The sequence below is a fragment of the Sebastes fasciatus genome, chromosome 17 (genome assembly GCF_043250625.1).
Source record: "Sebastes fasciatus isolate fSebFas1 chromosome 17, fSebFas1.pri, whole genome shotgun sequence".
Taxonomy (NCBI): domain Eukaryota; kingdom Metazoa; phylum Chordata; class Actinopteri; order Perciformes; family Sebastidae; genus Sebastes; species Sebastes fasciatus.
The window spans coordinates 16,205,094-16,231,398 of record NC_133811.1 but is presented as its reverse complement, the minus strand read 5'-3'; the positions used below and the strand labels follow the sequence as shown (position 1 = coordinate 16,231,398).

The following is a 26,305-nucleotide window of genomic DNA, read 5'->3' as shown; positions in this document are numbered from 1 at the left end:
ACGTTTTGAGCACAAACAAAAAGGCTTCTTTAGGTTCAGGCAATAAAACTACAACTTCTTTAGGTTTAGGTAACAAATTTACAACACTTGGTTAAGTTTCGGAAAAAAACCCATTGTGTTTTGGGTTAAAATAAGTACAAACACAAACACAACTACACATTGTTGGATTCACACAGGATGCAAACTCTGGTCTCCTAAGTGAAAGTCCAGTTTTGTGTCCCATCCATTGTCCCCAACGTCCGCCCCTGAAGTTTCACGCTGTCTATACCACAGCGTCCCGACTTCTGCTTCTGTTCCTTTCATAATTAATGCAGTCGCTAAAGGTTGCTGTCATGTTCTTTTGTTCCTTCTTTCAGTGATCTACCATGTGAATATGATGATAAAATATACAAGCGGGTGTAGTATGCCCCTATTGACCCACATCTATGGGGCTTATAGCGACTGATAACGCCTATTTAATAGCCTGACAACAATCTAATTGGCTGGGAAAATGATGGAGGGGAGAGAAAACAAAAAGAGAAAGACAGTAGCAGGGAAATGGAAGGCATTTAGAGGCCAAGCTAAGTGCTTTTACAAAAATGTTGATCATTATAAGGGACTTATTATGTCTAAAGACGTAAAACATGTAGCCAAGTATGTGAGATGTGATCTTGATTTAGTAAATTACATTAGCCTTGTACTAGTGGACTGATTTGCCTCGTTCCAAAAATACTGTCTCTTGTTTCGCATTAATTCATACCACAGGTGAAAGTGGGATGCCTATCTCATCCAAACTCCCAAATAATTTGACTATGAAACACACACACACACACACACACACACACACACACACACACACACACACACACACACCCTTTGGGAACCATTTTCCTCACTGACAGAAAACAGCAGCTGTGGTCAGCTTGAATTTATGTCAAATGGATTCCAACGGCAACAGATTTCACAGAGAAAAAAAAAAAGAAAAGTCTCAAAATGTCAATTGAATCCAGAAACTGTGGCGTTGTTATGCTACATAGAGGTTGTAGGGAGAAGTTTGTGTCCTGCATCCTAAGTGTTGTTAGGTTTAGGCTGCTAAAATGGTAGGTACTGTATGCTGCTTCTTGGCAAGGCTCAGTAACTTCTTCACTGGTTGCCTGGCAACCTCAGTATGACGACAAGACTCCAGAAAGTTACTGTGCTAGGCCAAAAAATAGTCTGGCACATACCCCCTCCATAAAACCTCATTGTGTCATTCTTACACTTTCACAGATTGAACAACTTAGATATAACTTTTTAATTAGTGGGTTTTATCAAGCTAAGCTAACAGGCTGCTGGCTTTAACTTCATATTTACCATAGAGAGTGGTATTAATGGTATTCTCATCCATCTCTCAGCAAGAAAACTAGTAAGCGTACTGTGAAGTTACACTCAAAAACTCAGTTCATCTGCTTCATCAGGACTGTGTGGGTGTGGTTTGATAAGATGTATTGTCCGTAACAACCTACCAACTGTCTCAAGTCTGATTAAACATGTTGCTTAATCCTGATAGGTGCACAGAAGTATTTGTCATCACATATTTTAAACAAGTCCTACCTACTTTAAAGTAATGAAAAGAGCACAGAGAAAAAAATATTTAAAATGTGAAATTATTAATTTAACTTTGGCAGAAAAAAAACTCACAAGGGATTTGTCCACCAAAGATTTTTTTTGTGCTTGAGAGCGCTTTGGACGCACAGCGTTTTTTCAGCTGATATGCTTTGATTGAGTCTGGTTGCTATGATACGGAATATACGCGGAAGTGAACATATCAGCACAAGGTAGACTGCTTGCTCTGGCCCTTGCTCTGGATGAAGGGAAGGCTGAAGCATGTAGGGAGAGACGACGGACCCGTCTGACTATGTGGGTTCATGAGATTTTGTGGGCGAGGAAACATTTAGGCAAGTGCGATCATTTGGTTCAGATACAGATTCAACACAAAGTTGAAAATTTTTCAACTCTCGCTGACCTGAAAAAAAACCCAAATGTGCGGCGTCAGGTGCAGAATAGACGCTCAACGCCTCGTCACGTTGCTAAGTTTTTTACCAGAGCGTAAAAATATGCAGCCCTCCCATTGTAAAGCATTTAAAAATATGCTGGCCTCAGGAAAAAACGCTTTGGTGGACACCGCCCCTTAGTGACAAGCTGATTGAGAAAATACGTTTTTCAGGGCCTTTAAAACTGATCACAACTGCAGTTCCTTTAAAGTCTACAGGGGGTACGATTTTGTCAGGAGTACCACTTTAATTCTAAATATGAGGACATTGACATTTTTTTGCAGTGTGTTCACTACAACCTGGCCAAGTAAGCAGAGAAAAATACCAGCTCATGCAATGTAATCCCCTGCTTTCCCAAAGGAATCAGTGTATAGAGCGATGGATGGAGAAGAGAGGAGAGGGAGGGAGGGGAGAAAAGAACAATAATAGTCTCTACAGTTCAGTATCTGCTCATTAATCATTCATAGGTAGCCAAGTGGCAGCAGCAGGGAGCACAGTGAGATTTCAGGTTACGGTATCTATTCTCAATTTATAAATAGAATAGTTATGGAATACCATCACTCATAGCCCCCTCCTCCCACCTCCCTTTGAGTATTCACCGACTTCTCTGGCTAGCATACAGTGATGCTATGTAACCATATGAGTAAGACCCATGGGTGCTCTTAAAACAGGAGAGCAGTCACATACAGTATGATGAAGTAAGGGTGTTTATATCTCCTGTGTCTTACAGATTAGCTGTTGATCATTTGCATAGATTTATAAAATGATGTCATAAATCCTTTTAAACATACTTCGGTATCTGACTTCTGCGAGCTGTATAGCTTAAGTGGGCGTCACATCCTCTGCTCTCATTTCACAACCGATGCTGTCAATGTCTGCCGCACACTCCACCACACCTGGATCGATAAGAAAATGCTTTCCCCCGATCCTGTTTGCGATAGCGATGCTTCACTGCCACTCATGTCCACCGCTCAAGGACGGCGTGTCTACATATGAGGAATGGCAGAGGTGACGAGAGGGAGGAGGGGTGTCCCATCTCTCCTGCTTCTCACTAGCAGAGACACGGCGGTGACAAGTGACACCTTTTATTGATTAATGGTCCACGTAACTGCCACGTCTAACATGCCAAGCACATACAGTGTACGACAAATGAATTATTTGGTAACATAAGACGGGGCATGTTCATGTGTCTTATTTGATTTACAGCTAGCTCAGTAGCCATTAAAATCAAGGTTAATTACATGCAGACACATAGTGTTATGAGTTCATTTCTACCTTTGACATGAGACGCTATTTTACACCTTTGAAGGTGTCACGCAAGTCAAGCACTGAGGTCACCCATGACCTTAGAATAGAGTCCACAGGCTTACTCCACTATGCAGCCTGTGTCAGTGGTGTAGCTTTAAGTGGTCAGCTTGAGGGAAGAGCCAAAGGATGTTAATCTGAGCTCAAACTGCTTTACACAGCATTAACAAGTATCAATGATTAACTAGAGCCTTAACACTTAAGCTTGAGACTTATATCTTGGATTTTGTGTTATTGGGATGCTTAACAGTTGGTTTGATAAATGACTTTAGGAACAACTATAGGGCTTTCAATCCATTAAAATATTGAATCGTGATTAATCGCATATTAATCGCATATTAACTGCATATTAACTGCATATTAACTGCATATTAATCACATGTTAATCACACTTTTTTTCTGTTCAAACCTTAGAAGGAGATTTGTCAGGTATTTAATACTCTTATCAACATGGGAGTGCGCAAATATGCTTGCTTTATGCAAATGTATGTATATATTTATTATTGGAAATCAATTAAGAACACAAAACAATGACAAATATTGTTCAGAAACAAATATGCTCAAATCATAACATGGCAAACTGCAGCCCAACAGGCAACAACAGCTGTCAGTGTGTCAGTGTGCTGACTTGACCATGACTTGCCCAAAACTGGATGTGATTATCATAAAGTGGGCATGTCTGTAAAGGGGAGACTCGTAGGTACCCATAGAACCCATTTTCATTCACATATCTTGAGGACAGAGGTCAAAGGACCCCTTTGAAAATGGCCATGGCAGTTCTTCCTCGCCAAAATTTAGCTCAAGCTTGGAGCGTTATTTAGCCTCCTTCACGACAAGCTAGTATGAAATGGTTGGTACCAATAGATTCCTTAGGGTTAGGTCTAGTTTCATATGATGTCAGTAAGTTCAGTCTTGCTTTAAAACTGAGCCCTGAGAATATCGTTAATGCGTTAAAGAAATGAGTGGCGTTAAAACAGACAGATTTGAGTAGAACAGGTTACTCTGTCCTCTTTAGCTGTATTCTCACTCTTTGCTATTTTCTCAGCCCTTTACTCACTTTCTCGTGTTCATCTTGTTCTTCTGAATATAACACTCGTCTAAGGTGTGTGGACTAAACTGAACAAGGGGAACCTCAGAAGAGGAGGTATCGCGTGTGTGGGCGAGATGTCCGTGCATGGTGGATTGAAATACCTGCGGCGAGTAAATGAAAGCCTCCGCTTCGCACAGCAGTGATTCAGCAGCAGCGCGTGTATGATTGAATGCTTGTGCAGGGCGATCCAAGCGTTGAACACGGCGCAGGAAAGGTTGAATGCTCGCACAGCACAGGTTTAGTGGCAATGTGCATGTGCAATCAAGTGCTCCGACGAGGCCAGGCCAAACATCAAACCCTTATGCAGCAAGTCTAAATGCATGTTAGGAGGCAGGAGAAAGGATTTGGGTGAGCAGATGATTTGCTATTGCAGGACCCGTCCTGATATCAAAAGTAATACATCATTGTAATCACGTTAGACCAGGCCCTTCAAGCTCCTCCTCATGTTATTTAGTCTGACATTTGTCCAGAATGCTGCTTCGTACTTGACAATGTCTTAGTCGGTGAAGCTCATATCTGCAATATGAGGAAGTCTGACAGGAGAGACTAGGGATGAAAAACAGGTCTAATAGATTGACCTGAGATAAGAGTGATGTGATGGGGTGCTGCGCGAGGCCAACAACATAAACAGAACATCACTCAGCCCGTGTGTGTGGGTGCGTGTGTACATGGCATTACCTATAGCATGATTGACATGTTAGAGCAGGGGCTGCAGCAAGCCATAAGCTATTAGAGGGGAGGCGACCACCACATCACTCACCTGTCTATTGGGCATAGTATGTGATGATGTGTACTGTAGTATCCTGCCACAGTACAGTGCAGTGTCAGCGTCTGGCATTTGCACAAATGGAGAGGGCTTTCACAGTTGTTTTGATGTTGAAATCAACCTGTTGGAATGTCACTATATGTGAATCTTACATATGACTTTTGGTGCCTTCAAATGGGGTCGTGTTAATGAGAAGAGTCCATATGAACGCCCCCCTCTTGTGGTATTAGCAGCGGTGTTCTCATGACTTAATCACTTGAACGCCAAGCATATCATGTACATGACTTGTAAACACAAGCTCACGAGTTTCATTTGAAGGCACCATTTTTCTGAAAGTAAAACTAGGAAATGCATCACAGTGTGATTTTTTTTTTTTTGTTTGTTTTTGTTTTAAACCCCAGGAATAAGACTAAAATATAATTCATAACTAACACAGGTATTCTACACTGTGCAACGTTTCGCAACATTTTTTGAATTTTGGTCAACATTTTTGCCTTAATAAATCTAACCGCTTTGAGAAGGTTAATGATGAAATGTCAATAAGATTTTATTATCATGCTTCTATGTTTCATTCCTTCTGAAGAAGGCATGCCAACAGTGATCACTGATGGGGGTGAAAAGGTGTCAATTATTACTCTGGATTCTTCTCATGTCTCCTGCACCACCTCAATCAGCCTTCAATTCCCGTCCTCCAGCTTTCGCGTGGACGCTCAGCATATACAACACACTTAGACACACATATAGTACGCGCACGCATGCACACACACACAAATGGCTAATGTGTTTCATCTAAAATAGCTCCTAGCCATTTGGAAAAATGAAAAACCAATATCTTGTAAAATCGATTGTGATACCCACCATCAAGTGTGTGTTTATGTGTGCAGGTGTGTGTGTGTGTGTCCAGGGTATACCGTAACTGTCCAGTAAAAGGTGGAGCCCTCTCTCACATACAGCTTGTATATATATTTATATATATGTATTCTTTTTTATGTATATGAGTAGTACATCTGATCTCTCTCCTAGTAGTCACTCCATGTAGCAATATGTCCTCCATCACGATCCCATTTAACCCCCTACTTTAAAATGTGATGAGATGATGCTTGTGTGCATCGTCTTCTTATACACTCCAGCTTCACTATAAGATCAATAATCAGATGCATACAAAACACTTGATGCCTCATAATTCCTATCTCATCTTTCTTCTTCTCCCTTGTTCAGATTCTCTGTTTGTCTGTATCACTTCCTCCATTGTCTCCCCACCTCCATGTCTGACTCTTTCATCATTCTCTCACTCAATCCCTCCACCATCCACCTGAAATATTCATCTCTTTCTCCCTCCTCCATCCTGGCGCTAATGAGTTCTGGATGTGGTCGGTGTGGGGTCCAAAAGCTTCTCCCTCACTGCCGCCTCTCCAGCTGGGCGCTCCCACGGCGCACCAAATGCCTCTCTTGAATATTGAATAAACCCCGGGACCACCTCCGTGCTTCCTGATCAACAGCACTACTATTACCTAGCCATTACTCTGCACGGGGTCTCGGGGCTCCGCCAGGATGGATGGGCTTTGAATCTGTTGTGTTGTGGGCGAAGGTAGAGATAATAGGCAGGGGTGGGTTGAGCGTTTGAAGTTGTTTGATACTATCCCTTGCAATTATGAAACCTTTCCTTTCAGCTTCATAACTTGCTGAAGGTGCCTGAAAGCACATTGTGTGTGTTATTCTGGGACGCATCAGGTAACTTGACTGCAGGTGTGTAAAGTTCCATGTGGCCTCAGATTACCCCTCGAAAACATGGGCCCTATTGTTAGTGGCTTTATGGGAAAGTCATAGAAACTACTTCTTTCTCTTTTTGGGGATCAATAATGTTGCAAAACATTTCCATATTCAAATGTAGTCATAGATTCTGAGTATATGGTTCTGCGTGAGTGTTTGCTGCAGCACATTTGCATTGCATCTATACCAGAAAACTGATTCAGAAAACAAAACAATACGTAAACTAGGGCTGTCAATCAATTAAAATATTTAATCGCGATTAATCACATGATTGTCCATAGTTAATCGTGATTAATCACAAATTAATAGCACATTTTTTATCTGTTCAAAATGTACCTTAAAGGGATAAGTATTTATTACTCTTTTCAACATAGGAGTCGACATATATGCTTGCTTTATGCCAATATATGTGTATATATTTATTATTGGAAATCAATTACCAACACAAAACAATGACAAATATTGTCCAGAAACCCTCACAGGTACTGCATTTAGCATAAAAAATATGCCTAAATCATAACATGGGAGACTCAAGCCCAACAGGCAACAACAGCTGTCAGTGTCTCAGTGTGCTGACTTGACTATGACTTACCCCAAACTGCATGTTATTATCATAAAGTGGGCATGTCTGTAAAGGGGAGACTCGTTGATACCCATAGAACCCATTGTCATTCACATATCTTGAGGTCAGAGGTCAAGGAACCCGTTTGAAAATGGTCATGCCAGTTTTTCCTCGCCAAAATTTAGCATTAGTTTCAAGCGTTATTTAGCCTCCTTTGCGACAAGCTAGTATGACTTGGTTGGTACGAAGAGCCTGAGCCTGCTACAACCTAAAAATCCCAAGTTTCGTTAATGCATTAAAGAAATTAGTGGCGTTAAAACAAGTTTGTGTTAACGCGTTATTAATGCGTTAACTTTGACAGCCCTAATCTAAACATTTTGAAATTTGTATTAGAATCTGTAAGGTAAAGACTGCAGAGTTAGGAAGGGATTTTTAAAGTGGAAAGCAGTGTTTATTTTTGTAGGTTTTATAGGTTGTCAGTGTGCTGCTGAAATATTGATCATGTTTTTCCACAAAAATTATGTCCTTATCGATATTTGTACCAACATACTTGATCAAAGAATGACAGCCTGTTCTTAAGTACTTGTTATCGAATAAGTGGTGAACATCAATTTTCCTTAACTGGAACCATTTGGATGAATTATTATACAATAAATCCTGTGTGCCTCTCAGTCCTCTCCGTGCGAGGCATAGTCTTTATTTTTGTGTGTTTAGAATACATAGGTGATGCTGTCGGATTACAAATCCACAGTTTCAGATTAGTCCGTGAACACACCTTTTGGTATGATACACATGAAAGGTAGGAGCAAAGCACAGTGAGTGAGCTGATATTTACCTACCATTCATTTTTTATCTGGCCTCTCCATGATAGCCACTTCATTATTCAAAGGCCAACCGCACAATTAGCAGCAAGAGATCCTATTGCGAAGCAGTCCCGCTAGGACCAATCAATGCTATTAGATCCGTCAATGTGATTAGACACACTCTTGCATCTTCCTTATTTCTCCTTCAAACTGCTTGCGCTGGGAAAGGTTGTGAGGCTTGTTGCCTTAAATTTATGCACCATTGATCCAATCCCATGCCGAATCAGGCAGGTATATTGCAGGAGATATAAACTAAGAGACATTTTGCTGGGGATGTTGGTAACAAGGGCTTTAACAACTATATCTAGGTTTTTGGCTGCAGCAATCTTCTGTGGCTGTTATAGCGTGGTCAGAAAGACAAAACCACCTTCATCTCATCCACTGACTCACAACATCTAAATCCTGCAAAGAGCATGAATAACCAACTAAGCGAGAAACAGTCATAGTTTCTATTGAATAGAACATCAATTTACGAAGCTCATTTTATGGCTCCATGGTTGGTGCACCACTTTGCTCCAGACTAGAATATCTCATCAACTACTGGATGGATTACCATGACATTTTGTACATTCATTGTGATGATGAATCCTATAGTGACGGCCTCATTATGCCTAACTTTAATATCATTTAACGGGCGAGTTATATAAAAATTCACCCCCTGTACAGTGGTCATGAATGAGGATAGTAGCTATAGAGACCAAAGCACCGGAGCTTGTACACAAACACTTATTCAGTCGTGGTATACCTGGTGAATCAGCAGTAAACATCTCACCTTGCTCTCTGACTCTGTCTCTCTGTTATATTCTATTTTTGCCCCTCTCTCACTTTTCCTCCATGCACAAACGTAAAACGAGTTTGATTGTGACTTGAATAAGCCCAAACGGAGCGGCAGCAAAGCTTTTGTGCTCCCTTCAAATAGAAACACGATAAGCGACTGTGTGTACAGAATGTCTGAATAGATCACCACTGCGATGGCATCAGCGATTCACCTCAAGTCTTCACAAAAAATGTTACGTCTCAGTGGGGCCAGACGGATCCTCAGTCGTTTTCACCGAGAGCCTCGGTGACCTTGTGGTGAGACGAGTAGGGAGTAGCTGCCCTGAGCCCGTTGTCACAGTTTTAATTACTACTGGCAAAGAAAGGCTGCTGTAGTTTGTGTTCATCAGAGAGATCTGTGGTCGCAGAGTGTGTGAATGCATGTGCCTCACCCTATGCGTGATCCGTGTGTACGTGCACACTGCATGTGTGAATCTGACACTGGCGTAGAGCTCTTCCGCCAAAGACCATCCAATTTGGGCCGGCCCTCTTTAAAACCCTCTTACATAAGCCACTACTCTCAGATGTGTGATATCATGGAACTATTTTTGGCTTTTTTCCTCTGAAAAATGCTGTACAGAGTTAGATAAAGACTAGCCTATTCTTTAAATAATACATCGGAGCTCCCTCTCATATTGACTGTCTTAATATACTGTCCTCATAAAATTGTGCTAAAGCTGACTTGGATTGACCTGTAGCCTTTGGCTTCTTTGAGATGTCGGAAAAGAAAATCACGCATTTTACTGTAGAAAACTTGAACCCTTTTCATCATCTGACCTGGATTCAGTTGCCAAACAAGACATGTCTTTGTCACTGTCCTAGATTTTTACTCTGACATCGAACAGACGGGGAGACTCGTCTACTGTCAAGATTGGACTATAATACTCAAATATTATTTCCTGCTTTCCATGTTCCATTTTGATTCACAGCAAAGGAACCAATTTATCTGGAGACAACAGTTAGTTTGATTAATAAAATACAATATTAGATCCTTATATGTCAAGGCCTTTATAATACTCACACAGTCAGTGAACCAGAAGGGTTACTGCATGACCGAGTTTTACCTGCAAGAGTAAAGAAATGAAAAATTGATTACTTATAGTGCCGTGGTTTTTTATTGGATTTTTCAGTATGAGAACATTATCAGTAAGTTTCCTCTGTGATGCTCCAAGTGGTCTCAACTGGTGAAAAAAATAATATTTAAGTCTCAGCTTTGCTCTTCTACACATTTGCGTTACTGAAAAATCCTGAATAAACAATGTTGGGAGAATTTATTCCGAGGGAGGAATCATTTATTGGTGATTTTATGATTTTTAAAGCTTTATCACTGACACCTCTGCATTTGCACATAATAACCCAAATCAACCTTTATGTTATTTCCCTCCAAAAGAAAACCAAAGCTGTAGCACCTGCACTCCAATAAAGTTTTAAATTCAGCATGTGTGTTTTATTGGTCAATAGTTCCTTCTGTAGTTTATCTGGGATTCTCAGTTCAGTGTCGTGTTGTATCAGATGAAACAAATAAAATTGTGCCAAAAGCAAAAACAAACCCTACAAAACAGCCAAACCTAAAACACCTAAGGGGGGGAAAGGTTGTGGACCATGAAGTATCGTCCCACTGCAGTCGTGAGAGGATTGGTGCAATCAGTTTGGTTTAAGAAGATCACTAGCTCCCGTAGAAGCATCTCCCAGTGTGGGTGTAGCAAACAGCCTTCGCTAAACGGAGATTAAGGCAACGCCGGAAAGACCCCTTGAAGCCCTCTAAGGCTGGTGGGTGATTTTGGATTTAGCAGTGGTAGCAAGATAAAGGCCTTTCTTCCTGCTTAATTGATGGCTGTAATCCATGTGTTGTTTTAAAAGCCTGTCTCGTTGACGTGTGAACACAAACCCCTGTGGGTCCGTGCAGAATGGGATGATTTAGAGGGCCAAACTGAGGGTTTCCCACTGATCGGGTGAAGACTTGTAGATTATGGATCCAGTGAAATGGCTCAGCAAAAGGTCTGCAATTGGTGTCCATTTTCCTGCTAATATAGAAATGGTATACAAGACATTCTTAAATAGAAACACTCATGACCTTCATGCAGATTCTTTGATATCTTTTATGTCACTCGTATTTAAAGCTGCATTGGGTAAAATTGGAGTAATGATTAAAAAAAGTTATATTTATAACATGGTCACTATATCCTGACAGTAGTTCATGAGACAGGTAATCTAAAAAAAAAAAAAAATGTTCCTCTGTGTCCTCTGGTGCTCCTAATCACATCTATTTCACAGACCGGAGGAAAACAACCAATCAGAGCCGAGCTGGAGCCTTGCCGTCTCTACCTCTCTTTAGCTGTAAAATGAGAAAGTTTGTGACCGCTATGTTAAGTTGAGGAAATACCAACCACCGACCACCAGCCGGAGCGCACTTTCTCATTTTACAGCTAAACAGTATACTACTAGATGTTTCTGAAAACATTTGAGGTGAGAAATAGGCATTATAGTAACAGAATATTGATTCATATTTGATCGGATATAGTTTGATGGGAGTTCCCAAGTGATTGACAGCTGCCTCCTTTGAATGAACAGCCAATAGGAACGCTCTCTCTCTCTGAAATGACCAATGTCTCCTGTCACGGGCTGGATTTTTTAAAGCCTGAAAACAGAGCCATGAGGAGGTGCAGAGTCTATTTTTCTCTCAGAACACTTGAATTACAATCTGCTAAAAGGTTAATATGGATGTTTTGTCCAATGATGCCAAAAAACATTCTGCCCTACTGCCACTTTAAGTGGTAAATAAATCAATTTAGATTTGCCTGTATTTCTGCCCAATACAGTCAAATCAAGTTACGGGTGCTATTGATAACATTGATAACATTCAGCCACTAGATGTCACATTCTCCCTCCCCCATTCCATTGCATTTACTTCACAACGAGTCATTGCCAGACACTTAACGTCAATCTCAGCCATTTATCCATTTTTTCCACACTAACTGACGACCCAGAGATGCCACGTGATACTAACAACGTTTTACTATTGACTCACAAGCCTTGTTAGAAGTGGGAACCAAACATCAGATATCTTCCACAGAGATAAACAAAACATTCATTTTGGACCCACCAAAATTTTTTAAATAATGAATGCAAAATCATAATTTTTTTCAGGAAAAGCAATACTTTTATTTGGCACCTTTCTAAAAGCTCTACAAATGTATTTTTTTATTTTTACAAATATTTGTCTACATAAAAAAGTTATCAATAAGACCTTTAAACTGAACTCTCATAGCTGTCATGCTATCTTACAACATATATTCCTGTGACTGTCAGTCCTGCTATCTTAGAAATGTTTGACTTTCGAATGCCCTCTGATAAGTTACCACATTCCTGTCAAAGTCAGTCACTCTCTTTTTAACCATGCTACAGTACATTTCCAGTGGTAATCACGATTCAACGAGTGTACAATTATACCAGCAGTACTGTGATTAATGTCTAGAAGTGGATAGAGGCTTAATGAAAAGATCACAGTCATCCCTAAAGTTAGGAGGTGCTTGAAACTCCTCGAGGCTTTAGCGCACTTTTAGGAAATGTACTGGTGCACCTCTTGGTCTCAGTCAGAATTATAATATCCTTGCGTTGATCGCTATCATGAATCACAAGTTCTGCTTAATCTCATACAAAGTATGTAATTAACCCTGCACCGATTCATATCGCTCATTATATTACCACAGATAGGACGGTGAAAATAGAGCGGTGCCTTATTATCTCAGCTCAGCTGCTAGTGCCTAAATATGAAGTACCTTTCATATCTTTGCTCTGAAAGTTATGCATGTTAATAAATGTCTCTTTGGTGTTTGCTCAAGACAATACATACATGTCTGTACCGTTTCTGACATGCCTTTAAAAAAAATACATCACGTAAAATGACTAAAAGTTTGTTTTTATAGCATATAGCAGCAGTTCTATAAAGTATAATACTATGATGCTGCCAGCAACAGTTCTTTATGAAACCAATCAAACTGAATATAGTGCAAACTAAACAATAAAGTGGCAGATCTTTGTCTATTCTGGTTGTTACGTTTTACAGACTTGCAAATTCTAATCTTAATGCAAAAATTAATTACAGCCATTTTTTGCCTCTGGAGAAAATTAGTGACCTATTGTTGAAAATGTGCTACAAAGTGGAAGAGACGGGAGAGAGAGAGAGAAAGAGAGATTAAAATTTAGCATGGAATGACAAATGAAAGGTGGGATGAGGACAGCAGTGTCTGTGTGTGTCTGTGCAGTGGAAAAATACAGAGGAGAACGACCAATTTTTAACAATGTCTAGCCTCAAATACAAGTTGTAGACATTCTCATCATGTTTCACGGGCACGCTTGCACTATATTAATCGCCCAATAAATCTTCACTAGACCAGTATCAGCTTAAGTTACGCTCGCCAACTTTTCCAACTGCATTGCATTCAGTGAGGGTTTATCCCTGCTGCTGCATCATATTTAGGTCATTAGCGTGTTAATGCTCCGGAAAAATACTTTAAAATGTTGCCTTTCAAAGTTTGGTACGCCCTCCCTTTTTTTTTTTAACATGAATTGATGTGCTTGAAATTTGCTTAGGTTGCAGCGGTTGATCTGAATATCGCATTTTATTCTCAAGTGTGAATGTGTGTGTGTGTGTGTGTATGTGTGAGGAACCTGATTCAAACTGCTTGCAAGTGAAGGATGGAAATGCTTTTAATTTACCAACCCAGAGATGAATCATATTGCTAAGCTGCTTTTTTTTTTTTATCACCATCAAAAACGCAAACACACAAACAGGTATTCACACACCTATACATACTCCAACACACCCACACACACACACACACACACATAGGCACAGTGTGAAGCCAGCTTGAAAGGTCGTGCATACAGGGGTCATCAATCCACCCAATATTTCCAGATCTATTTACAGTTACACTTTGAAGGAGCTATTTTGCTGACATTTAAAGTAATTTCAAAGAGCTGATTTGTTCACACCCCTAGACTATGTATGAGCGTGTGTGTTCGTCACGGCCGCGCTGCCGTGGTTTAATCCCTGTTATGACAGAGGCCACTGACCAAAGCAAGGGCACACCTGAGATCTGTCATCTGGTGCTTTAGGTTCAGTACTTAACAGTGCTACTGTACCAACAGCTCAAGAGACCGCTTGTTGCCAGGATTATTTCTGACTGTAGTATTTAACCCTGATAGTCAAAGCTCACTATATTCTTCTCTCTTTTGTCGTTCCAGCTGTCCTTTGCAGCAACCACCCCAGTTCTGGCAGACAAGAAGAAGTACCCCAACTTTTTCCGCACCGTCCCGTCAGACAACGCCGTGAACCCGGCAGTGGTGAAGTTCCTCACCTACTACAACTGGAGCCGCGTGGGCACCCTCACACAGGATGTGCAGAGGTTCTCAGAGGTCAGTGTTCATTGTTCATTCCGTCAAGAGACTACATTTTGTTATATAAACTTGTGCAAAAGTTGCCAAGGAAACCTGAGGTTGTATAGAGAGCTGTTACAGAGAGCACGGAGAGGAAATGAGAGCCACTTGTATTCTGAAGTACAGTAGGTATTGAGATTGCTCTCCATCAGAAGCCACTGCAACCTCAGTTTTCTGTACATAAATAAATCTGGAGTCTAGCTCCATGGTCATTGTTTTTTTTTTTTCAAAACAATATTTGTCTGCATCCTGCACTCCAGTGTAGCCTTTTCTTTGGTCAGTACCTGTTGTGGCATGTGCTGTGCCATGATTAGTTCACTCATTACAGTATGGATGGTTTCTTCAAAAGATTAACATAGATTGATGATTTGGTTTAATTGAAATAATATATCACTCAACAATTCATCCATTGACCAAAATGCAGTATTTGCATGTATTCAGTCAGTATTAAAGCTAGGGTTGGTAGTCTTTAGAAACCAACAAGAGTACGCTAGATTTGAAAGATTATTCAACGAAAAAACTCAGCCCAGCATTGCCAACTTTTTTCCAATGAGAATAGCACTAGCTCCAAAAGTCCCTAAATCTAAAGAGAAAGGGGCCAAGTCGGCAACACTGACAGTCCATCGCTTCAGGTCTCCCTCCAAAGCCACTCCCCCAAAATTATCATTACGAACATAAACATATTATAATGAACGTAAACAACGAACATGGCTATTGTTAGTACACACAGCTGTCAAGCTAGCGGCTTGTGGAAGACTCCGGTGACGCACAATGAGTGCACGGGCAGAGTGCATGCAGGTAGACAGGTAGGTCGTCCAATCATTACATTTGAGCTGGATGAAATGATTGGATGGGCTTATTACAGTCCTGCAATAGCCACAGATACCAATTTTTTTTTCTTTTTTTGTCAGAGCATTTGATTTATTGATTGCTGTCGGGATGTAAAGAGAATTTCAACAAATATAGCAAAACAAATTTAAGAACATTACCAACCCTAGCTTTAAGTGGTCAAACACATACATCACTTCTAGCAGAGACAACAATAATTGCTTAACATTAATAAATTAACCAAACTTTGACATCAAAATTAAGAAAGGAATTGTTGATTTGGTAAATTTTTATACCCCTGCGACAACGTAGTCGGGGGTATATAGCGCTCCGCGTGTCCGTCCTTCCCTCCGTCCATCCGCGTGCCACACTTTTGTTTCCGGAGCAGAACTCGGAAACTATTTAACTTTGGAAATTCAAATTTGGTATGATGGTTGACAGTGTGGTGTAGTTGGGCCTTTTGGGGGTTAGAAGTCCAGGGTGGCCATTAGTTAATTAGTTAATGCCCATTAATTCAATTGGTTCCAAAAGGTCAAAACCTTTGGCCTTACTTTAACATGCTCACTTTTGCCTTGTTACACCTCTGCTGCACAGTAATAGTAGCCTAAATTGCAAGAGGGGAATTTTGCATAGTATCACTTTCTCTCTGTATATTTCATTATTGTGCATAAATACTGCAGTCATAAAAAATATAAAATCCCATTCTAGCCAGTGGATATATGTAAATAATTAATAACATGGCTTTGTGTTATGAGTTTTGCTACAAACAGACCTGACAGTGAACCATGTCCAGTTGACATTTACGTACAACACTGTGCTAAAACAACGCTGTTTACAGGTGTTTTTGTGTTATGCAGGAGTTTTTAAAGTCAGTGTAGTTTTATTCATTCCAGTCTTGCTGTCCTAATACCTCCGAGCTGTATGGGAGAAACTTTTCCATCTCCTGAAGGTGAAGGTTAAAATCTCACTATTATAAATTCTTGAATATATTCTCAGTCAGGGGGATTTTATCTTGTCATATACAGATGCAGAGGCTGGGACTAGTATCAGTACTGAACAATGATTGGCATTTTTTTTTTTTTAATTATCATTCAGATGATGCCAACATGATTTGAGTGGGTGGCAATCAATTCAATTCAAGCTATTCTCCACCAGTTGACTGAATTAATATTTTTCCACCCACGTGAAACTCCGCGGATGGATTCTCCAAGATTCTGAGCAAAGGCGAAGATTAGCATTTTTGAAACTAAAACTGTAGCTTAATCCTACCACTCACATTATGTTTCACGTCTTTAGTAATACATAAAAACAAAAAGCAGATTTTAATGTTTATATGAGATTTTGCAAGATAATTTATTCACCAAATTCCATCTGGTGTGTCATTTAATGTCCCTTTCTTATTCAATAGACAGAAATGATAGATAGATAGAATAGAAAAAATGTGTGGAAAGACGAAGAACTTTATCCGCACTTATAGCTAACTCCTTCATGACACTGTTGTTACTGGAATACATGTTAAAGCTAGAGGACTTATTTTGGTAGTTGTGGTAAGATTTCAGCTCGGTACAGGAGTGGACACGTTTGCATTCTCCAAGAAAAAGTCATTTCCTCTATTACACCGAATGTCAAGCATCAAGTTAAAATCATGTTATACCAAAATGGATGGTGACTAGCGAGACTGTTTGTGGGTTGAACATTAGCAAAACATACACATTTGTCATGCCTTTGGATGACTCAAACTCATGGCACCGACATTACATCACATCAGCGACACGGGAACATTCAGTTAAAAAAAGCCATGTCAGAGGTATTGAAAGCACAAATCTGAGAAACACATTGTGAGCTCTTGCCTCGAGGCCCCGGTTGAAAACAATCTCCTCAGCAGCCGGGGGTGGGAGGTGGAGGTGTGTGTGTGTGTGTGTGTGTGAGGTGTATAAGAAGTCTCACTGCAAATCTCAGAGAGCCCAAATCCCTTTATCTCTCCCCTCCTGAAAGCGCCGAGGGGCTTAGGACGGGAGGGAGACGGGCAGCCCGATTCAATCAACCTGCCACGAGATTGGCCTCTAATCCTGATTTACAAATATGCAAGCATCGCTTCCGTACTTCATGATTTGTACAATCCTCTGTCAAGTTCAGAGCGCGTTGATGCGTCGGGAAATCACGGTAGCGTGCAGAAAGACAAAAGGTTGATGAGACGTGAAGTGATAAATTTTTGGTTATCGCCAAAGAATAGAAAAAAAAATAACAACAATAGAATGCATTATGAGTCTATTTGCTACTTCTTATACGGATTGCATTGTTCCATTAAAGGATCAGTACGGTTTATTTCAATCTGGCGTATTCTCCGTAAATGTGGCTCTATGGGTCGCGCTACATTTGCACTTCCATTGCAGAGATTCAGGGAAATGATGACAAAACAACGTACTGTATATTGGGGGCAAGCTGTGGGAGCCTTTCCAAATTACGATTTACATTGATCATTTCAAACTTGTCTCTGAATCTGACTGATACACAGAAAGAAGCCACGTTAAACAGCCATTATGGCTAACTGCATATTAGGGCTGACCCTAATACTTTGAAGCTTTGATCATTGCCATGGTACTCGACCTCCAAATCAGTATTCAAATGCTTAGTTGTTTTTTTTCTTCAAAAATAGCCCATGAAATAAGGAATAATCCCACATTATTCATATTCAACATGAATTACTATTAGTTATTCTCAGACGGATATCGCTGTTGTGTGTAGAGGTGCGTGTGTGTACAGTAGTGCAGCAGTGGCACTGTCCCTGGCACTGAAACGGGGGAGATGGAGACAGACAGCGCCACGCTGCGAAGCCTCGAATGCCTCCGAATATTTCTCACTGAAACTTCGAAGCCCAAAAAATGGTATTCGGGACAGCCCTACTGCATAGGGATCTACAGCAGTGCAGCATCCCAGTGAGAAGAAATTAACGTTATGTAACGCTTGTTAGGGATTCAGTCAGTGGCATACACACACGCACACACAAACACACACACACACACACACACACACACCATATGGTGTCCCCTATGACTGTAACCTGTAAGCTACAGGCAGCTCGTCAATTCTATTATTAGACACCATTGAACCCACACACATGGGGTGAGGCGAGGCTAGGTATTTGCTAGTGTGAAGGTGTCCACACACATACACACACGGAGACACTCACAAAAACAGCAATCAACATTATTGAGATTGCCAGAAAAAACAGGGCTCACCCAGGAACAGAGCAGCCGTCATCAGCCTGTCAGATGACAGACCTGAGATCAGGATTAGGACTCTGTCCTCTGCCTGGAACCCCTCTGAGTTTAATCACACTATGCCCACTGATACATTTAGCAGACGTTACTCTTTCTCAGGTCCCTTTCATAGAAGTCTTGCTTACAATCTAAAAATTGTTTGGTTGTTGTCCTCGTTTCTTTCGCCATCAGCTGCCGTTCATTACAAATAATGTAATATTGTATAAATTACTCCCCAGACTGACTCATTAATGCCATTGTAGAGGTCATGTAAGGCCATGAGAGGAAGCCATTGTCATCAGGCTGTGGCACAACCATTTGTCACGCTAAGCACATGACTGGCATTATAGTCTGAACTCTGGGATTTGCGTGGAGATTTGCTGTATATGGCGATGTAGCACACAGCGTGAGGGACAGATGTGCGTAAGGACATATCACATTGCCAGTTTTTTTTTAAATTGCATGAAAATGTACATGTCACATCCTTGCACAAAGCTCAGACAGACAGATGGGATGATAAAAAGCACCTGCTAACACTCTAGATGTGTGACACACACACACACACTGCGAAGGGGCTTACGCTGTGAACATGCCTGGAAATGATGTGTTAAAATGATTTGAGGTTAGACCACCGCAGTGTGTTTGCCTCAGAGTGTCATACTGGTTCCATCTGAATCATCGAAAGCTGCTCACTTACTCTGCATCAGGGAACTCGCTTTAGTCGGTCTGTATCTGTTGCCTGAAGGCTCTGATTGTTATATTTAGGGCAAATGGCTGCAAAGGTTTAGCTGTTTTTGTTTTATGTGATACAGTACTAAACTAATCTTTCTGACTATTATTGATCAAAACAAAACATGCAATTTCAAGACATTGCCTTGATTTTTCATGAATTGTAACGTACGTTTTTCTCTTTTTATTTAATTTTTTCAAATCTGTTAATTGGGATTTTACAAACTGATTATATCACAATAAGTTAAGCATGCAACATTTGAAATTGATTTGATTTGTAAAGAAGGGACCCCTTTGAAAATGGCCATGCTAGTTTTTCCTCGACAAAATTTGGCGTTCAGTTGGAGCGTTATTTAACCTCCTTTGCAACAAACTAGCATGACATGGTTGGTACCAATGAATTCTTTATATTTTGTAGTTTCATATAGTGCCACTATCTTCCCTCCAGGTTTAATGCTGAGCCCGCTACCTAACCTAAACCTAACCTAAAAATCACAAGTTGCATTAATGCGTTAAAGAAATTAGTGGCGTTAAAACAAATTTGCGTTATTATTGCGTTAAGTTTGACCCCCCTAAATAATAATAATAATAATAATAATAATAATAATAATAATAATAAAAATAATAATAAAAATAATAATAATAACAATAGTAATAAATGAAAAAATAACAATAAAGAAAATAAAGAGAAAAATTAGAAAAAGGAAAGTTGAAGAAAAAGATAATGCGCTCATTTCTACAGGTCACTGTACATGTGACGGGCTATGAGCGTTCCCAGTCTGTAAATTGACTTAGTCTATTGTAGTATATAAGAAAAGGCATCCATGTTCTCTCAAACTCGTCCTTATCCCCCCCTCAAAGTAAACTTCATCTTCTCAAGTTTCAAATAGAACTTAATTTCTTTAAGCCGTCTAATATAAGACGTGGGTGTCGGCCTCTTTTCTCTATTTTTAACGATAAATTGAGAAACTAAACAGCTATTAATAGAATGATAATGAAAATAATCCCTAGTTGCAGCTGTACAAAATATGCAATTAGGTGTAGAGGAATTATTGAATGAACTATGGATTTTTTTTTAATGATGACACAAGCACACCGCTGTACTGCTAATGCATATTAAAAACTTCTGCAACTTCAGAACCAACGCTTTGATGACAGAGCTTTTAATTTTCCTATACAGTACATCTAACAGTGCTTCAGAAGAAAGCGTCCACAGACAGTACAGTAGGTGTGGGATGATACTTCATTCTGTCATAATACACACCCCAACGAATCACAGGGTATCCTTCAACTTCAGCTCACCAATTCATCGTCATTTATCTTGTGGTGGTATACATACTGTTTGTGTGTTATTGTGTTTGCAGTTACATTCTGCCTATAAATAGAATCGTATTGTGTTAATGTCTAGACGCCGATGCATTTCACACATCTCACTGAGTGCATCTGACATTTTGTCCATCATGTGTGGGTGTGTACTTACATATTTGTGTGTGTGCGTGCACGCATGCCCAGAAGTGCAGTAGGATTATTTATCTTCTGTGTTTGCTGCTGGGGATTCCCAGGCTGCTCAGACAATGGAGGATGTTTTTTTGTTACGCAGGAAAAGCTGCTCACTTTTTCCCCCCTCCTTCCGTCCCTCAATCCATCTGTCCCCCTCCCCTCCACACACACATAACCCCCCCTCGCTCTATCTAACACGCTCAGTCCACCAGAACACAGATGCATTTGTCCTTTTTTTCCATCTCAGTGGAGGAAATGCAAAATCAAACCAATAAAAATCCTCTCGTGACAAGGGCTTTTTTTTCTCAGAGGCGAATGGCTTTGCGTGTCAGCCTTTGTGATGTTGTTTGTCTGCATATCAGTACGTCTTGTCTCGTATGTGATTGCAGGTTGTTATTCCATCCACCTGTGTGCTCGCTCCAACACCAAGCTAAAGTGCTGCAATCCCTCTCTCGTCCAAAGCTAGTTTCCACTTAGCACGGCAGCAGCCAGGGCCTTTTAGATCAACGCTCAACACAACAGGACTTTTGTACCTTGTCCAGACGGCCGCGCCGATTGTTCCTCAAGAGTAAAACGTGGTTGTATTGATCCACTCCAGCCTCCCTGTTGTTTCAGCTCAGCGAGCAGTACATTGAGGGAATGTTTGTACAGGAGTGAGTGATGTACGGAGTGATTTAGAGCTCCCTCCAGGGCTCCAGGGGAGGAGGCGATTATGACAGCAGACATTTAGAGACATGAGGGAAATAAAGTTTTTTTTTCAGTTGCATTGATTTTTAGATGGCAGCAATCTTCTAGTTGATTACACAAAATAGTTGTAATGGCAAATTATAACAGCAGTAGCAATAGCGATGGTGGAATTAGTGGTAGTGGTAGCAGTCATGGTTTTATATATATCTGTGGGGATGCTAACTGCTGTAACTATGCTCACACCAATTTGTGGCTATTTGTGAAGTGGTGCTCCAGCTGAAATCCATCTTTTGAATATAATGAAACACTGGACGCTTCGAAGATGGCAGCTTGCAGTTTCTTTATTGACAGAGAACAAGGCTTTTGTCAGCTTGAATCTACAATTGATCTCAATTATCCTGAATTTTAAAGGGACTCAATGTAAGAATCAGAAATTGCTTGTGAACAGGGACACCTGTGGCCGTTAAGTCAATGACAGTCAGCTTCCTGATGCACACGCTTGAACTACCAACACACATGACACTGAACGTGATTGACAGGCATCATGTTGATTGATGTTAGCAACATTAATCACATGCTTGGCAGTAATATTAGCTTACCAAATGAAGGTCCCTCCATGAATCGAAGGCCCGGCTGATGTTGATCCCAGCGTTAACTTTTCCTTCTTCAGCCTCCCGACCGTGGTCAGAAGGCACAGGGGAGACACTGTAGTTTTGGTCTCCTGGGCCGGAGTCGATAACCTTACTTGCTCCGGAGTTAACCCCCTTCACTCCACTCAGCTGCTGGGAAACAAGACACGGGAAACCTCTGTTGCTCTACAGAGCAGCATTTATTTCTGCACTGTACATTCACTTGATATTCTCAGAGCTAAACTAACTCTTCTGTTCCGCTGCTCGCTCATTTTAGAGGAACCCCAGAAAGTGGCAGAAGGTCTCATTTTTTAGGTTAGGTGTAAAAAGTTACATACAGTCCCTTTAAGGGTTCAAATCAGTATTAAAATGTCCATTGGAAATTTGAATACACTCCCTCAGCATAATCCACTTCTCTGCTGTCCATCTCAGTATTTTCCACAGTCTTATTTTTCTCGAAATATGGCTAAATAAATAAATAAATATGTTTGCCAGTCTGAATGTGGCCCCTCCATCTCTCTCTGAAACTGTACTGGAAGCATATGCCGCAGGAATGGTTTGAAAAGTCTCCATGTTTGATGGCTGGGATGTTTTGATGCCTTTGTTCTGCGATGACAACCTGTCATTATAAATAATATGAATTCAAGCCAACCCAACCCTCCATTCTCTTTCAATAAGGAAACTACTAACAGATTTCAAGCTAAACATAGATTTTGGATGGAGTATCGCTCAGGGAACAGCGTCTCTATGTATATATAAATATGAGTTGCATTCCATTCATTGGCAATCCCCAGTATGTATTAGAAGCAATATGGGAACCATGAATATGGTTACGTATCCTCATACAACGGTTCATATGATATCTCACGAAAAGTTATTCCTAATTTTTCGTGTGTTTTCCTCTCCAGTCTTTTCAAAATAAACTTCCGTCTTCACAGGAAACAACCTGATTAGGTTTAAATTAACTCCGGAAGTGGCGTAACTTAAGTACGGAAGTTACGTGATACATAAATCAACGTTGACTTCTGGTTTCATACAAGATACGAACACCGGTCTCCTGGGCCTTTTTGACCTACCCATCCACCCTGACCTCCTCCCTACGTGGTGTTTGTCCCTCTTTATACTTCCTGGTTCACAGTTATGTGGATTAAATACAAATTTATTTTGTGGGATATATACATACGAATTACAGTTCGTTACTTTTCATAGGTACAACTGCGAACGGTGTATGAGAGCAGCTTGAATGTGGATATAACCTATGGCACACACGCACAATTGCAGACAAATGTAGGGCAAACACACAGGGCCTTCATCTGTTAGCTGTTACTTGTTGTCTCTGCCAACTGAGTTTGGCATGCCCATTTGAGCGCTCACACACACCCTCTCTGATGTCTCAACATGGCCCCTGATGCCAAGCTCTCGGGTGGGGGCGGAGAGGCCGATGGCTTCAGGGCACGGCCGGAGGACATCAGAAACGTTTTGCCAAGAAGAGAGGACGAGATGTCAATGGAAAAACTCAGCATGTAAACTGTTGATCGTTCTCACAGCAGACATTTTGACTTGTTAAACACAGGTGTAGCGATAATAATGGCTGCATGCCATGTAGGTGCTCCCATGCCAGGGCCCTGATATTGTGCATGCTGGCTCACTGGCAATGCCTAACTGGAACATCTAAATGGAACAGAGCCATCATTAATGGTGTTAGTTACACCTGTGCTTCTCCTACTATGACAAGTCAAAATGTCTGAGGTGAAAAAAGGCCTTTTCTGAAATTGTAGCTTTGAGGAGGGAAGCCATGATGAATCATAGTATGTGTGTTAGTGTGTGTGAGAGAGCGCGAGGCAGTACTGTATGATGAACCACCTCTAGCTCGCCATCACGGTGGGGTACCTGCTCCGTTCTCCTCCTTCTTCTCTGATCCCATTACCCACCATTCCACTGAATCAATACATCAAAGCAGACGTACAGCTGCTGCAGATCATTTACAATACTACACACATGTCTGCTGTTTGTCAAGCCTCGGATAACCAGTTGAGATAATTCAAAGCATACTTTCTTGTCTTCAGAAGCAAGTATGTCTCTGTCATGATGAAATGTCAACACGCTTTTCTTTCTGTTTAAGGTACAACGTGCAGACACAAGCACAGATCATCAAATAGCCTGTATATGTCTATCTTTATTGCTTTATACATACTGTACGTCATGTACATTGTATACAGATGTGAGATCTGAAAATTGGAAGTTTTAATGACAAGACGTGTAACTGACAGCAGGATATTATGTGATAGTCTTGTTCGATAAATTCATTTAAACATTTTTGTTTGAACAACATGGTTCTCCTTATGTTTCAAGATCAAAGTAGGAGTTTAATTAAGCAAACGGAAATATGTATGCTGCTTTTTTAGACAAATGGATGTGATGATGGTTGTGGCTCATCAATGTATTCAGAGAGATGTTTTTTCTGACCCACAATCCTCTGTGTAGCGGATATACAGTATGAGCAAAAGAGTCACAGTTCAAGGCACAATGGTACTGTATGACGAAGTAATATGTCCCAATTGAATGCATGCTGCATGCAACAGTACATATTTTGTATGGGCAGTTGCAGTACGTGCTAAAAGTAAAAAGAAAAAATATACGATTTGGAACGTAGCCATTGAGTTGCTAGCTGGTTCTTTTCAGCCGACAACCAGGATGTTCTCCTGGGAGGGTGTCACTCATGGAGGTTCATACCAGAACTAAGTATGGGTTGGATGATAAATAAAAAGAACAGAGCAATGAACATCTTACATAGTATATTATCAACTCCATCTTTCTCTCTCTCTCTCTCCCCTCTCCTTCTCTTTTAGGTGAGGAATGATCTAACCAGTGAGCTGGAGAAAGCAGACATTCAGATCGCGGATACAGAAAGTTTCTCCAACGACCCCTGTGTCAATGTCAAGAAGCTCAAGGTAAGCGAGTCCTTAATGGGTCATGAACAATTCTATCTAACTATAAATTAAAAAAAAGTGGAATGATTCACGTCCTGATTCATTCAAATTAGGGCTGTCAATCGATTCAAATATTTAATCGAGATTAATTGCATGATTGTCCATGATTATTCGTGATTAATCGCAAATTAATTGCAAATATGCTTGCTTTATGCAAATGTATGTATATATTTATTATTGGAAATCAATTCACAAGACAAAACAATGACAAATATTGTCCAGAAACCCTCACAGGTACTGCATTTAGCATAAAAAAATATCCTCAAATCATAACATAGCAAACTGCAGCCCAACAGGCAACAACAGCTGTCAGCGTGTCAGTGTGCTGACTTGACTATGACTTGCCCCAAACTGCGTGTGATTATCATAAAGTGGGCATGTCTGTAAAGGGGAGACTCGTGGGTAACCATAGAATCCATTTTCATTCACATATCTTGAGGTCAGAGGTCAAGGAACCCCTTTGAAAATGTCCATGCCAGTTTTTCCTCGCCAAAATTTAGTGCAAAACTGGAACGTTATACAGTATAACCTTCTTCCCAACAAGCTAGTATGACATGGTTGGTACCAGTGGTAGGTTTTCTAGTTTCATATGATGCCAGTATCATTGCCCTAGCTTTAAAACTGAACCCGCTACAACCTCCGAAAGATCAATTGCGTTAAAGAAATGAGTGGCGTTGAAATGATTTTGTGTTAGCACGTTAATATCGTGTTAGATAAGCCTACAACAAATGACCAATTGATTTTAGTGTCACAATTTTGAATTACTATTTCTTTAATACTGTATTTGTGTATGAATTGATGCCATCCAAAGTGAATCGTGGATGATGAACAATTTATCCGAGAATTGTCCCACTTTGACTGGTTAGAGCAATGAGACTAGCGGAGGCCTAACAAGGACACTGTATTGGCTGGAGGGTCTGTAGTGTACAGTGACCTTTAATGACCTACTCTGACTAATGGATAGTTGATTGGCCTTTTAAACTGAAAATACACACATACACACATGCATACGGGATTTCTTATTTTCTCTCCTCTCGTCTCCTCTCCTTTGAAATTAAA

The 26,305-nt window shown here is 40.5% G+C and overlaps 1 protein-coding gene across 1 annotated transcript in view; it reads left to right on the top strand.

Moving 5' to 3' along the window:
• Window positions 1–26,305, top strand: part of gabbr2 (gamma-aminobutyric acid (GABA) B receptor, 2) — a 213,853-nt gene that overhangs the window by 96,062 nt on the left and 91,486 nt on the right. Inside the window, exons 3-4 of the mRNA XM_074613382.1 lie at window positions 14,432–14,602; window positions 25,106–25,207. Of these exons, the coding sequence (XP_074469483.1) occupies window positions 14,432–14,602; window positions 25,106–25,207 (273 nt within the window). The remainder of the gene's footprint in view (window positions 1–14,431; window positions 14,603–25,105; window positions 25,208–26,305) is intronic.